Below are 16,028 nucleotides of genomic sequence, written 5' to 3'. Positions count from 1 at the left end.
AATTTAAAAATCCAGGGCTGAAAAGGTTAAGTGGACAATAAGTATTAAACTTGTTACATCATGCTACTACATTATATGTTAGTTTCAAGAACATATCCCTGATTTTAGTGCAATTTGATCATAAAAATCTAATATATAAAAAACTACAAAATTTATAAAGTTGGGCGTTGTAAAATTTGACACTTTGTTCATAACATTATCATTATTTCACGTTTTATAATGAGTATCAATATAAATCTGGCCAGAAGCAAATTAATGACCCCGCTCTAATCTCTGTAACTAGAGGTTCTATTTTATTGAACATATTTATGCTCAAAATTTGGCAGTATTCTTGCATTAGGAATATTATTTAAAACCTTTTCCATTTCAATATTTACCATATCTTTTTTTTTTTTAATCAAGAACTTCTCGATAAGGAATCTCTGAAGTAACACTAAATCCTTCAAAGTAATGGGTAAGGAACTCGAACGTTGGTCTATTTTCAGGATTACCGTCCCAACAATTCAACATTATCCTATAAATGTCGTCAGGTACATAATGATTAGTTGGTTTCGGCATACGATAACCTCTTTGGACCTGATCCATAACCTCCCTTCCATTCATACCTGGATATGGGATTTGTCCATACGTAAATAATTCCATTAATAAAATTCCGTACGACCAAACGTCCGATTTAATTGAAAATTTGCCGAACATGATTGCTTCCGGTGCGGTCCATTTAACGGGAAATCTAGATCCTTGTTTTGGACAATATTCATTGTCTTCGATAACACGAGCTAAACCAAAATCGCAGATTTTTGCTACGTTATTTTCACCGATTAATACGTTTCTAGCGGCAAGATCACGATGGATAAGTTGTCGAGATTCTAAGTATTCCATTCCAGAAGCTACTTGAAAAGCGATATCTACCAATTCTTCAAATTCTAATTTTTTCGTTTCTTTTCGTAGAAAATCTAATAAACTTCCTTTAGACATGTATTCTTGAACAATATAAATTGGTTCTTCTTTACTACAAACCGCGTATAAAGCCACCAATCTTTTATGTCGAAACTTTTTCATAATTGCCGCTTCTTCTAAAAACGCTTGCGTTGACATTGAACCTTCACGTAAGGTTTTTACAGCAACTTCAATCGTATTCTTCCATTTACCATAATAAACTTCTCCAAAATTACCTCTTCCTAAACGACGTATTAATTGAATTTCATCACGAGGAATTTCCCAACTGTCTACATAAGATGGACCAAAGTCCCAAATTTGTGGTTGCGGTTTCGGACAAGCGCTAGATAAAACGTGGCATAAACCATAAGCGTTACGAGAATACGCATCAACTAAGTCGCTTAGAGTGCGGAACGTTTTATTTGTTGAAATGTAATAACCACCATTATCTAACGATTTTATTTTGTAATGTTTTACATGATACCCACGATGTTCTTCCCAATCTTTGACGGATAAAGAGTAACCGTCGGGATTGTGCTCTGAGGGACGTACTAAAAATGTTCCTCTTGAATTGTTGTTACCAAGCAATAATTTTTCAGCTTCCTTTCTAGAGACGTTTTCAAAAAACCAGCTGTGGACAAAAAATTTTATGTCATTAAATCATGTGATTAACATATTCTATATTTTATTATAATGGTTGAAATCAATTCTTAAGGAATTATGTAACAACATATTTATAACATTCTTGGTTTTGATGTTGTTCGAGTTTATTTAAGCTTAGTTATTTATTATGTATTTTAAAAAGATAATTCAATTTTCTACTATAATGTTATTACAAGTTCAGACACTTTTTAATTTGATTAATACAGCTTAATACAGGGTGTCTCACGTAACTGGTTCGTTAGAACTTTTTCAGGTTCCACTATTCGTAGAGATTTGAAATTTTGGTAGCATGGGTTGTTCATTCGGAACTTTCGATCCAAAATATTTTCAAGATGGCCGCCACTTCAAATTTATGTTTTTATTCAAATCTAATTTTTGTCATTAACTTTTTGTTCTAATAGTTTCATTTATTTGATTCTGTTTGTTATTTTTGGTAAGTAAAAGCTAGTAAACTAAAAGATTATCAATCGTAGTTAATAGTACAAATAATAATAGAAATAAATTAAACAAAAAACTGTCAAAATGTCATGGCCTTCTAATAAAAATACAAACGGTTTCCTGCATTTTCTGCATGTTTTGATAAATTTACGAATATGAGAGAAACTACAATAAATAAATATAGGAATGTTTATAGATAAATTGTAGAGAATTAAATTCCCTTTCGTGTAGGCTAATAAAATATGGGGCGTTCCATTTAAAATTTTCGACTTTCTCCCCATTGAATATGGAGAAACGGTAATTAAATTTTTGACCATCCTGTTTAAGATACTCTGATACAATATATGACAATTTATTTGAGAGCATCTGAAGTGTAATCGTGCCAATTTAGAGCTTTTTTAAATGAACGTTGGCTGGGATATAAGGTTTTAAAGAGCATGGTGAAATTTTCCAAAAAAACTTTAAAATCAAAATAACTCGAAAACGAAAAACGCTAGGTACCAATAACTTTTATGAAAGTCAACATATTTTTTTACGTACAATTAAAAGGTGCAATAAAAACTATAGCATTCCCTTTAAAATAACGAAGTTATGGTCTGTTTCCGGTAGACCGGAAGTGGCAGCCATCTTGAAAATATTTTAGATCGAAAGTTCCGACTGAACAACCCATACTACCAAAATTTCAAAACTGTATGAATACTGGAACCTAAAAAAGTTCTAACGAACTAGTTACGTGAGACACCCAGTATACTATGCACTAACTTAATAGAGCAAAGTCTAAAATAATAAAAAAAGGTTGGCAGCAACATGCTGCCATTGTTTCTTGTTGGAAATGATAAATCATAACATAGATTTAGAGCTAGTATAATCTAAAGATAAGTATCGACTTTCAAGTAGTTAATGAACGAATATGTAAAATAAGAGTAAAAACGCGTTTTTTCAATGTATCAATAATAAATGTTTATAACCTCACTGAAGATAAAGAGGTAAGCACAAAAGAGGATTTCTACCAACAACTAGAAAGAACATACGAATTAACCTTGCGAACGATAATAAGCTTAACCTTTTTCCCGCATAGAAACATACACAAGGCAAATGAATATCACCACACTCAGTCATCAAGAACTAAATAGACCACGTACTTATAGATAAAAGAGATTATACATAATGCATATGAATCAAGCTGTCCAATAAAACACAAGAAAGCACAATTCAATATGCCTTGGTGGAATAAGGACCTTGAGCAACAGCGAGTCATGGTTAGAAGATTATGTAATAAAATCAAGCATTCCAAACTCGACCAAACATGGGACCTCTACAGGAAAGCCCTAACGGAGTATAACTTGGCTATCCGTAAAATCAAAAGACAAAACTGGTGTAGCTTCTGTGAAGGCATAAACAATACGCCTACAGCTCGGCTGCATAAGATCTTCGCGAAACACCATAACACTGATCTAGGCCACCTATGCAAACAAGACGGAAAAAACACTGAAGATGCTAAGGAATCGCTGGAGTGTACTGAGTACGCACTTTCCTTCCTCAAAAGTCTGCCCCCATGTGGATGCCGACCCGGAAGTAATGGATATAACCCGTCCATCCGGTAGGGTTCGCAGCATAGCTGGGAATATCTTTACACCCAACAGAGTAAGGTTTACTATTTATAATTTTAAGCCGCTAAAATCGCCTGGAGGGAATGGAATTCTGCCTATTTTTCTGAAAAAGGCATAGAAGACCTGCTCCCAGTAATAATAACCCATATACAGAGTATCCCGTTAAGCGTACGGAGCGGCTGTATCTCGACAACGGTAAGGCCTAGAGGTTTGGGAAAAAAATCTTTATAAGCAAAGTGACCAAGAGAAATAGCTTGGAAATTATTTTGAAGTTCGTAATTCGACCGCTAGGGGGGCGTAACTGCCATTGAGAAACATAAAATTGCCGCTATCTCAGAAACTTAGACGATGAGCTATAATTTTGACATCATTTAATAGCTTGGATAATACCGCATCGCTTTTGTTTTGCGATATTTCTCATATCTGTCATAATAAGGGAGGGGGAGGCCAATGCGTTTTCATATGTTTACATTTTAATATCTCCTGGACCATTCAATCGATTTGAATATTTTTGGTGTTGTTTGAAAGAACATTTTATGCTTTTTTTAAAGATATTTTCAATAAGACCGTTTGCTTTAAAACAAATAAGATAGAGGGCGTTATCTGCAGCGATTACATATTTTTGTGATTTTTGAAGAAAAGTTAAATGGAACGATACTATTTACTTCACAGATTCTTAGTCACCTTAAAATTTGCAAAATTTTAGTTAAAACCGCATCTCGATATCGCCACCCGTTCTCGAGTTATAGAAGAAAATGTTAAAAACTCGAGTGCCATCAATCGGATCCAGTTACCTCATCGAGAAAAACAAATCACATAACCATGGTAACTGTAAACATTTCATTTACCAACGCAGAAGCGTATGATGATTTATTTGCAATGTTTTGAATACGATGCAACTGGTAAAAATGTGCAATGCAATTACGACAAAGAAAGACATTTTTCTCTAGAAGTGTTTTTAAGATTGATTTAGCGATTACGGAAAACTGGCAACGTGTAGCCCATTCAGACATCTCTATGAATTCGTAAATCACATTGGTGCGCAATGTATGGAGTTCACACATAATCTGGGAACTCCGAAAACAATTGTCCACAAGATTCCTCAAGAGAATAATATCTCCACCACGTTGTTTTACATCAGGCCTTAACAGATACCGAGTATGATAACAGACTGAACTATTATCATTGACTTTTAAATATGATTTGGACAAATCCAAGCCTTTTATCACAAATGTTATGGATGCATGAAGCATCTGTCCACAAGCTGGTGTAAACTTGCATAATATGCATTCTTGGTTCGAGCAAAACCCACATTGCTTTCACCCCTTTATCTATTGCGTAGACTAAACGACCTGACTTTTCAAGAAAAACCAATAACCAGGGAAAATATGACAAAACTCTAAATACCAGTAGAAACGTGTCCAGGGCCGAGACTTAAGCTTTTAAGCTTTTTTTCGTCGAAACTAGATTAAATAAATGCATCGAGGTTTATGGAAGGCATTCCGCACATTAGTGAGCTATTTTTGCCAAAAATTTAAGTTATTCTAAGTGTTTTGGTTTATTTTGTTTTATTATCATTATTGATGTTTCATTGATCCGTTAGCTTTTAAACACACCTCAAAAGTAGTTTTGAAGCAGTTCTAAGCTTGGATAAAGTGTGAAGGAAGGGTCTAGATAATAAAATTTTTGTGCTCTCTTATTTGTTTCCTAAGGTAACTTGATCCGATTAAGATATACGAATTTTTAACATTTTCTTCTATAGTTCGAGACTGGATGGAGATATCGAGATGCGGTTTTCACTATTATTACAGTGAAAATATGATATATTATATATGCATATAATAAAAATATGTCAAGTGTTATATCATTAGAATCGTTGAGAAAAGGCCTTTTTTTTTAAGTCATGGCCAACTATGGTTTCCATTAGAAAAATTACAAGTTTGTGTCATAACTTAAAAATTATTGCTTAAATAAAAAAATCAGTTAGACTGCTTTATTAAACCTGTAATACCCTACAAATTTTTTCTTTACACATTTTTCCTAAAATCAATAATAGCGGAGCCATAGGTATCTAACGATATAACAAGAAAAAGGTTTTTTCGAGATATTTAGTTAGTCATGCATTTTATTCAAAAAACAAAAAGCTCATTAAATTGAGGTCATGAAACTGGAATTCTTTCCCTATTTAATCGTCTCCACTAGTTTTCAAGATCTCTATACTTAACATGGAAGAAAACTCACCCTGTATATAGGGAGCTGCAGCTTTAGCTATATACGTACACTATGGAGGAAAATAAAGATGGTCTTCATACCTAAAGGTGGTAGGCGTTCAAACGCCGATCCCAAGGCATACAGACCAATTAGCCTAACTTCATTTCTCCTCAAAGGGATGGAAAAGATAATTAATCAATACCTTAGGAATGGAGTGCTTGCCACTAATCCACTCCATCCGAGTCAACATGCTTACCAGAAAGCAAAATCAACAATTACTGCTCTCCATGCTTTGCTCTCCAGTGCTATGACTAGCACTGTAGAGGAGACAATTGCAACCAAAGAGATAGCCCTATGTGCTTTCATAGCATAGAGGGTGCTTTTGATAACACTTCCTACGAATCCATAGAGAATGTTCTAAACGTAAAAGATATATATCCGTCGATAATCGAGTGGAGCTTAGCCATGTTGAAAAGTCGGCAGATCACAGCCACTCTGGGAGGCGAGTCGTTGACTATTAAGCCGCTAAGAGGATGTCCCCAAGGGGGAGTACTCTCACCTCTCCTATGGTGGCTGGTAGTTGATGACTCGATGAACATCTTAACAAAAAATGGATTCATGATTCAGGGCTACGCTGATGACCTGGTAATCACAATCCGAGGTAAATATGACAGAATCTTAACTCAACTAATGCAGAAAGCACCAGATCCGTCGCAGGTTCCTCGGAAAAAACTGGGGTCTCAAACCACGAACGGGTCATTGAGCCTACGTAGCAAGTCTTAATATAACGGGTGTAATGAGATCTTGTCCGACGGCTGCTCTTGAAGCCCTGTATCTGAAGGACTGCAACAAACTTCAAGGGGTGATTCTTTTGTGAATTTTAAGGGTACTTTAATATATGAACCATGGGCGACTTCGGTTCCCCTAAGGAGCTACACCCCTCCAAAAATGGCAGAAAATTTTGGTTTAAATTTTTTTTCTCAAAAACCATAAAATGCCAGAAAATGAAATTTGCACGGATATTAATGTTCTCAATCGATTTGATAACTTTGGCAAAACTAGAGAAAAGGCAATGCGAATATCACGACTCCATCTAGATGATGATGTCATCATCCATCACCGGAAGCCCTGCGTCGCATGGACCTCGACGAACCATCTGCGAAAATCACCAATAATCTTTAAAATGCAATGAAGAGTATGCACCCGTACCAAATTAAGGCACAATAGGAAAAACACAAATCCCCAAGATGACAACGAGTAGAGAGAAATCGTCACAAAAAGCGGATATAGTGAAAATCGTTGAGAACTTTTACCGGAAATTATATAGCTCAGTGGTTCCAAAGCCGGACAATATAGTAAACGATAAGAGACAGAACAGGTGGCCTCAGAGGAGATACCAGAGATTAAGAGTGATAAACTGGGAGCTGTTTTAAAGAGGATGAAGAACAAAAAAGAAACTACCTTTCGAGAAGAAGGGTAGCAATATCGACGGCTCCTACCTAAATCATCTGAGATTCGCAGACGACATCGTACTGATAAGCAGCGATCCAGAGGATTGAAGGATATACTGGACTAGGATGGGTCTAAGGATGAACCTTCAAAAGACAAATTTCTTGAGTTCAGATGCTCCTCAATTTTCGATCGCAAATAATATAATAGAAGTTGTAGACACTACGTCTACCTTGGTTACGATATCAAGCTAGGACTAGACCACCGAAATAACAAGAAGTAGGTTGGAGGAAGTCAGAGAGCCAAAGCTACGAAGAGAACAAGTAGGTTTTCGCCCCAACAAGTCGTATGTTGATCACATGAATACACTCCGAATCATAATCGGAAAATCACAGTAATGAAGATCCTTGCAATCACTGAACCATACTGCAGTATGGATAATTTTGAAAAAGATAGGAACCTCATGAAGATCAACAACATTATAATGTCACTGTATCATGACGCAAAAAGCAAGGTACTGCATAGGAGTAAGTTTAGTACCAAAAACAAGAGTAAAGCATAGAACAAAGAAAACATCAGCAATGCGCATCAACACAGACAACGCACAACCACTTACAATATACAGCGAGAACATAAAGACTGTCGCAGAGTTCTGCTACCTGGGCAGTATGGTAAAAAAAGACGGAAGAACAGAGGTGAGAGTGGCGGAAAGAATAAAGAAAGCCAAGAAATGTTTAAGAACATATGGAACTCCTTCCAACTAACCAGGAAAACCAAGTTTAGCATATTAAACACCAACATAAAATCTATCTTATGACCCAAAATAAGATACAAGTATTCATAAACCAATGGTTTACAAAGATATTACGAATAAAATGGTTTGATTTTGTACCAAATGAAGATCTCATGCGACAGGCGAAGCAGTCAAACTAGTACTTGGATTTAGCCACTTTGTGTCTCGAAATTAACTGGTAGAAATTCTTTAATAAACCACACAGAGGTATATCATTAAAGCTAACGGTATAAAACTCATTCCAAAATAATGACTAATGAAATGGCACTTAATTAATAATAATATGCTCAATACTGAAGTGCAAATTGAAAAAAAGAGATTTTTTTGGAGACTTTTTTTTAGATCTTTAATTATTGAATCACTTCGATTGTTTTGTGATCACAATTTATAATAAAAAAAAAACTTTAAATACGTGTTTTTGTTTACGACAAAACACTTTATGAAAAACACTTTATGAGAAACACTATTATTTTTTACAGGTACATTTAAATATAATCTGATACTTTTAATTATTTCAACAGAATGAAATTTTAATTGTTTCAAAAAACAATTTTACTTACTCTTCACTTTGTATAGTTTCTTCATCGGCAACAAAATTACCAGGAATTAAACCTTCCCTTCTTGTATCAATGTGTCTAACGGTAAACCAATCGCCTTCTGTGGCATTTAAAATTTCCATACGATCGCCTTTTCGAAATGAAACATCCGTGGCATCTCTGGCTGTATAATTGTACAATGCAACCACAATTCTTCTGGGTCCGGGGCCGGGGACGTCGTGTTGATACGGTCTCGGACGGATAAAATCCGGTCTCCGAGCGGATAAATCAGGAATATATCGAGGTACATCACCTATAAATATAAGTTATTACACTTTCTTTGTAACATATTAGAGATAAAATCAACTCACCATTACTTGACGGATCTGATTTAGGTGGGAAGGATTTGTTTGAACGCTTCAAGTCATTACAACACGTTATGTTGCCCATTGTGATCGTTTGGCTTTCGAATTATTTGTGATGTTTTAAATATGGTAACATCTATAAAAAACGAGTAGTTTAAGTTCTAGAAATACGATTTTGGTGATGTTTCTTAGGTTAATGCTACTGTTCAACAAGAAAATAGTAGTATATGTTAGTCACTGATTTGTAATAGTGTATCTTATCTTAAGTGTATATAAAGTAGAACTTATAAAAATAAATGACATCAGTACATGGTACACAACAAGGTATTTTAAAATTACTTTAAAACATTTCGATAAACAGACGCAAAATAATCGATGTTGCTGGAAATTAAGATGGAAATAAAATGAAGTGGAATGATGAATGTGATGCAAATCCTTATTAATTCATAAATATTTGTAAATGAAGGATAATGTTTAGCCCCATTCTTAATATGATACGCGGCCTTAATGAACAAGAAAAATATGTGGATAATTTAAACGCTTAACCCATTTTGTACTAATTTTATAATTGTTTTTTTTACAATAATAGTGAATAGCTAAATGAAATGAAAACCACAATAATTAATTGGTTTATCCAAAGCTACTACACTGGTGCATATGTGTCTATATCAATAATACTGTCCATCCCACAACCTAGATCGAATGTCAGGAAAGTGAATTGACAGGATTTTTCTGAGGAGTTTCACAAGATAATAAGATAGATACCGTCTATAAGCGAAGAGTACAATAGGTCCGTGAAAGCAGTTATGATAACAGCCAAGAAGAAAATTCCTAGAGGATACCGGAAAGAAGACATTTCCGGATGGAATAATGAATGTGTACAGCTATATCAAACCTACATGGACTCTGGAGACTCAACAATATCCCATGAGTTACTTCAAAATATTGAGAAAGTCTTAAAAATGGATGGAACCCACCCAACCACTGTATTTTATTAATTCAAGCTGAGAAGCTTGGGGTCTTTTGAGGATGCTGGGGGAGAGTAACCTTGTTACACGTAAAGCCCAACCAAATCCAAACCAAATCGCAAATAGAAGAATATTATCCAGAGTTCCTCGCGGCAAAATTCATTTACCAGCTCCCAGTTTTCAAAAGAATTTGCAATTAATAAAAACAACGAAGCTGCACAGACTAGATGCTTAGCCTTACCACAAACAACGAAGCAGGCTTTTAAAGATGCCTCAAATCATCCGTGGCCTTTGTGGACCTGACAGCTGCGTATGATACCTACACTGTGGAAAGAAGGGTTGCTATATAAACTCATACGATTCGTGCCATGCCAGACCATTATAAAACGTATCATGGCACGACATTAAAGAAGTTAGTGACGAAGAACAATCATATTATACATGTACATGCGTAAGACGGAGATAGATATTCAAAAACTAAAAAACCTTACCTTATAGATATATCATAATTTTAAGTGGCGAGTGTTAACCATAAGTCGAATTTAGTCAAATAGCAACGATTTGAAACCACATTACGTGCTTTAATCGACAAGACAATTATTTAGTACTAATTTTAAAACTTTTTAAAACTGATAAAATTTAGTATATGGCGCTATTAAACTAAACCGGAAAATTAGGATGAACTGAACCAGATTGGTCTCCCATATCTAATCTTCTTAATATCCGTACTTTAAATAGATATAAACGAGTAATGTATGAACCTTTGTAATTATGCAAAACTTTCAAAACATTAACATGTAATAATAACTGTTCCAATGAATCACTTGTGCGAACTTCTCTTTTAATATATCAAAAATAACACAATTGCCAATTTACACTGATTTCTAATCACATTCCCTCTTAACATCAACTTCACAATGAACAAAAACAATATAATCCACGTTTTTAGATATTACGTTATCTTTTCGTGAGTTTATTTCTTCAGTAATGGATATCAGCGATGGGAACTGATATCAACAGGGTTATTAGAACCTTAGTGGTATAGTGGAGCTGGTGGAGTTCATCAATTCATATAATTTGACGATCGCTGCGTATGATGTATGAAGAAAGGGTATTCTATATTCTGTAATTTGTTTTTATATTGGTGGAGGCAAACGTTATTTTATCGGAACATCATTTTAATCACCATAAAGTTTGTACACCAATAAACGACGTTTCACCAGCAAATCTGGTTAATTCGGGTAAAAGACGAACTCTCACTTTGTTTAATAATGAATACTATGAATAATATGAATACTACAACCATAAGAGGCGCTTATTGAAGGAAAATACAAGCAAAAACTCCTTTGCTTAACATGACTATCATTTACTTCTTAATAAGAATGCAAACTGTTTATCGATGGTAAATTAAATAACGAACGATATTTTAAAAATACTCTTATAAATAAAATTGGGTTATCTTGAATTATCTTTGAATTATCATGTAGAACATAAACCACTTTGGGCTACTAGTATTGAGTTGCCCAATAGATTAAACACTTTTAATTGTATAGCACAACTATTATTTCCAGATAATCAAAGATCTTGATTATCACTCTATACCTATAGGTTCAATAACATGTTGTAAAATTGTCTCGCACTCTCACGTCATAACGAGCGGAAAAAACAACATATTTATCTTATCTAAACGGTATTTCAATCAGATAAGTTTTCGTTGTCCCTCAATGGCTCACGATACAATACGCATTCGGATATGCAATAAAGAAATCACGACCACTAACGATATCAATATTTTTTAATTTGCATAAACTCTGCAATATCCTTAAAATCAATATAGCAGGCTTAGTGTTTATTGCGATTTTGGATTATTACGTTGCCCCTTTCAATAACGTACGTTTTTGATTTTATTGTTAAAAAAATATTGATTGGCGTTGTATTGTATTTAAAAAAATATGTAAATATCAAAAGTTCCTCGGAAACAAGAATGTTGGGAAATAGATCGATATAATAAACCTAAAACTGACGAAATCCAAATATAAAATGCATATACATAATCATATGTATATTTACATTTATTTTATGAATATATTAACGAAATTTGAATCATCAAACGAAACTACGTAACGCAATGAACTTTAACACTTTTTAGAGGATCAACAAGATAACAACATATTTCAAACATATTCATGTCTAAGATATCTTTGTATTTAACAGGCCCATTACAGTACCTGAAAACTTTACATAACCTACATTCGCATTTTTACAATATATTCACACTGTAATTGCTTAGTATTTTTGTACCAATGCAAATGTTAAAATGACACATAAATCAACCCCTGAACTTTTCCCCAAAGATAAACACCTTGTATCATGAAATTAATCTACAGCTGTTAGCAGTCGTAATATTTCATTAGCAAAACAATATTTCTATTATTTGTAATGTTGCTAATTATTATATTTAATAGAAGAATAAGTTTTGATCCATGTTTCACCAAAATTAATATAAAATAGAAAATTACTCAACACTTTTACTGATTTTATTATTGTCATTAAAATATTTCGTCTGCCATCAAATAAGAGTTGTACAAAAAATCATGCTTACAAAATTATAATTATTACATGTAATTAAAGTTGATAATGGTGATTTCACATTTCACAAATATATCGTGTTCTAGAGCATTGCCACAAAGGAGAACACAGCATAGAGTTCGCCAAAACCAAAGTGCTAGCAAGAAACGAACATTACTTCCAAAGATTGACGAGAGAGGCAATGGAGATTTATCGACATGGGAAAAACATGAATAGAGAAGATGGTTGGGAACTCAGCCGCACATGGAAGATACTAGTGAACTCAACGAAGCCTTCTCCTCCCGTATTTGACAAAAACAACTTAGTTGACAATTAGACACTAAATTAGTTATTAATTACCTTTTCATGTATTTATTGTCAAATTTTAACCAAATTCGTTTCTGAAGAAGGTTGCAACATGGCATCCGAAATGTCAAACATTTTTTCAAAAAACGCACTGCTTAACCCGAAAGTTTCTAGTTCTAGTTTAAATATCGTGTTCTATTACTAGTAATGTTTCGAAAATCACAATTCATAATAATGAAAGTAAATGTTTTGGAAAAAATATTGGCAAAGAAGAGATTAAATCAGGAAGTGAATATATTCTCTGTCGGTCTCATCTATTAGCAGCAACAAGGTAAGTATTGATGTTGTTTCTCTATTCTTCCGTTTCTTTTCATAGAAATTCTAAACTGCAGTTGAAATATTTGTTTTTTTTTAACATAATATTATACAGTGTGATTCACATAAGAACCGACACAGAACAGGGACATGTAGAGAACGATAAATTAAGACGATTTAACACAACTTATCTCTATACTAAGTTGTACTCCTGAGGAGTTATAGGCCTTTAAAGTTGGGTCTTAAATTTTTAAAACATTGAATATCTTCGTAATACATTAAGTTAGAAAAACCAAATATGGTATACGTTATGAGTGTACCGAGGGTATTAATTGGTAGCAAGTTGAGACCAATTGAGGCATTTGAAAGGGTTGATTACGGGTGATAGTCCCCTAAATTTTGACAGACTTTTTTAACCTTTTGGTGGATTTAACACATTATTACCTGATTTCATGTGGAATTTAGTTCTAAAACTTTTTCTACTCTTATTATTTTTTTAAAAACATTGTCGTTTTCATAAAAACTCAAATAACTAAAGACACGAATTTCGTTAATGCTACTTAAAATCATCGAAAATTCAGTAGTTGGCTGTGAAATTGTACGTCAAACTTGACAAATAGGTTATAAAATCTTATCATCAAATAACTTTATAACCTATTTGCCAAGTTTGACGTACAATTTCATAGCCGACTACTGAATTTTCGCTTATTTTAAGCAACATTACGAAATACGTGGGTTCAGTTATTTAAGTTTTCTATGAAAACGACAAAGTTTTTTAAAAAATAATAAGAGTAAGAAAAGTTTTAGAATTAAATTCCACATGAAATGAAGTAGTAATGTATTAAATCCGCCAAAAGATTAAAAAAATCTGTCTTATTAAAGGGTACCATCACCTTTAATCAACCCTTTGAAATGCTTCAATTGAGTTCAATTTGCTACCAATTTATACCCTTGGTACACTCATAACGTATACCAAATTTGGTTTTTCTAGCTTAATGTATTACGAAGATATTGAACTTTTTAAAAATTTAAGAGCCAACTTTAAAGGCCTATAACTCCTCAAGTGTACAACTTAGTATAGAGGTAAGTTACGTTAAATCATCTTAATTTATTGTCCTCTACATGTCCCTGTTCTGTGTCGGTTCTTATGTGAATCACCCTGTATAACATAATAATGTGATATAATGTTTCAGAAATAATGTTGTAATATAACTTGGAAAGGTTGTGGAAAAGAAGACAATAACGGAATAAGATAAGTTTAACGATGCAGGTAGACAAACAGTTTTATATGCCGAAATTCACCCAGTGCACTGGAAATATCAATATTGCAGAAAGAGAAATTTGGAAGATGAATACAAGGTCAAAGTTTCCTTTTATAGGCATACTTTTCAAACCAAATTCGATTTATCTTCTAGTAATCCAAAAAGCGCCACTTATAACATTCCTAATCCTGGAGACAAATCGGATGAATATCGAAAAAGTGGGGAATATGCTTTTAATTCCCAAGAAATAGATATATGTATAAACAAATTCTTCTAAATCTTTCTAGGTAATCCAGACCTCAACTTGTAGTTTTTTATGTCATGGGACAGAAGATATCCTCAATAAAAGTAACCAATTTCATGGTTAACCCACAGCTACAGATTGCATTATTCCATATAACTCATACAATTGCGAATCACACAAAAAAGCTGCTTGCAATTTTCTTTTTAATAGACTATACAACAGTCCACTGGATCAAATTAATTTTAATAAAGAACTTAACAATATTGTTAAAATAGGTGTAAAAAATGGATATAAAATAACTTACTTACAAAATATCATAAACAACATTCACAACAACAATATTAAAAAATTGATTTACCCTAACTACCAATCTCACAAACAATACATTACTTTAACATATAATCATAACCTACACATACTTAATAAAAATTTAAGCAAATTCAACGTCGTTCCAGCGTTTTTGTCAAATACTAGCATAGGTAAAATCATTTCCAATAATAAACACAGATTTAATGACTTGGAAAAAAGTGGTGTTTATCTCATACAATGTGGGGATGGCGAGTGTAGATACGTGGGTCAAACGGGAAGAAATCTAAAAATTTCACTTTCATATTGCATTCAAACGATGAATCTGGAAAATACTTTAACATTATATATGTCTGTCAATACTTAATACCGTTAAGTTTTTGAAAATTATTGATCGTAAGTTCCCCGAGCTCCATTTCTGCATAAAGAACACCCCCACACTGGAGTCTAACTTTGAACGCATTGCCTAAATGTGGAGATCTAACTGTAGAAGGAATTTTTTATTTTAGAGGGCAACTGAAATTTTTAGTTGACCACTTGAAGGACTATAGTCTATGAAGCTATTTTTTAAGAGGGTAGACTTAACCCCTTCGGGATGGCAGTGGAACGGTGCTGATGACCAATGCCATCGTGTAATTTCTTACTATTATTGCGCACGTGTAGTACGGTGTTTATTTACTACGGCATGCGGCAGTTCCAAGTTTTCTAAACATATGTTCACAAAAATTATCATGGCAAGAATTGTAACAACAGGCTGATAAAATTATGAACGGTGATAATGATGATTCGACTAAATATATTATAGAGAATTATAATCGAAATCCATTTTACCAGTCCATTTTATCCATTTGTTAATAATTACAACAATTTCAACGTAATTAATTTATTAATGTCATTTAATTTCAAATTTATAAACCCATTTTCTTTTACTTATTTTTCATCGTTCTCGAAATGCGCACCAAAACGTCATATTAATATAAAAACTTGTTTTATAATACAACGTGTATTTCAATCTTTGAGTCAAAACTTAGAACGTTTTTAAAATGTTAACGTGGTCG

General features: G+C 33.5%; 1 protein-coding gene across 1 annotated transcript in view; it reads right to left on the bottom strand.

The window, feature by feature from the left end:
- Nucleotides 1–308: 308 nt before the first annotated feature.
- LOC111414186 (Tyrosine-protein kinase Src64B) overlaps nt 309–16,028 on the bottom strand; it is a 31,606-nt gene continuing 15,886 nt past the window's right edge. Inside the window, exons 2-4 of the mRNA XM_023045478.2 lie at nt 9,008–9,137; nt 8,661–8,949; nt 309–1,567 (exon numbers count right to left, since the gene is read on the bottom strand). Of these exons, the coding sequence (XP_022901246.1) occupies nt 394–1,567; nt 8,661–8,949; nt 9,008–9,086 (1,542 nt within the window). The 5' untranslated portion in view covers nt 9,087–9,137 and the 3' untranslated portion in view covers nt 309–393. The remainder of the gene's footprint in view (nt 1,568–8,660; nt 8,950–9,007; nt 9,138–16,028) is intronic.

The sequence above is a fragment of the Onthophagus taurus genome, chromosome 1, assembly GCF_036711975.1.
Source record: "Onthophagus taurus isolate NC chromosome 1, IU_Otau_3.0, whole genome shotgun sequence".
Taxonomy (NCBI): Eukaryota; Metazoa; Arthropoda; class Insecta; order Coleoptera; family Scarabaeidae; genus Onthophagus; species Onthophagus taurus.
Note: the sequence above shows the minus strand (reverse complement) of the source record. Positions and strands in the feature narration are given on the sequence as shown.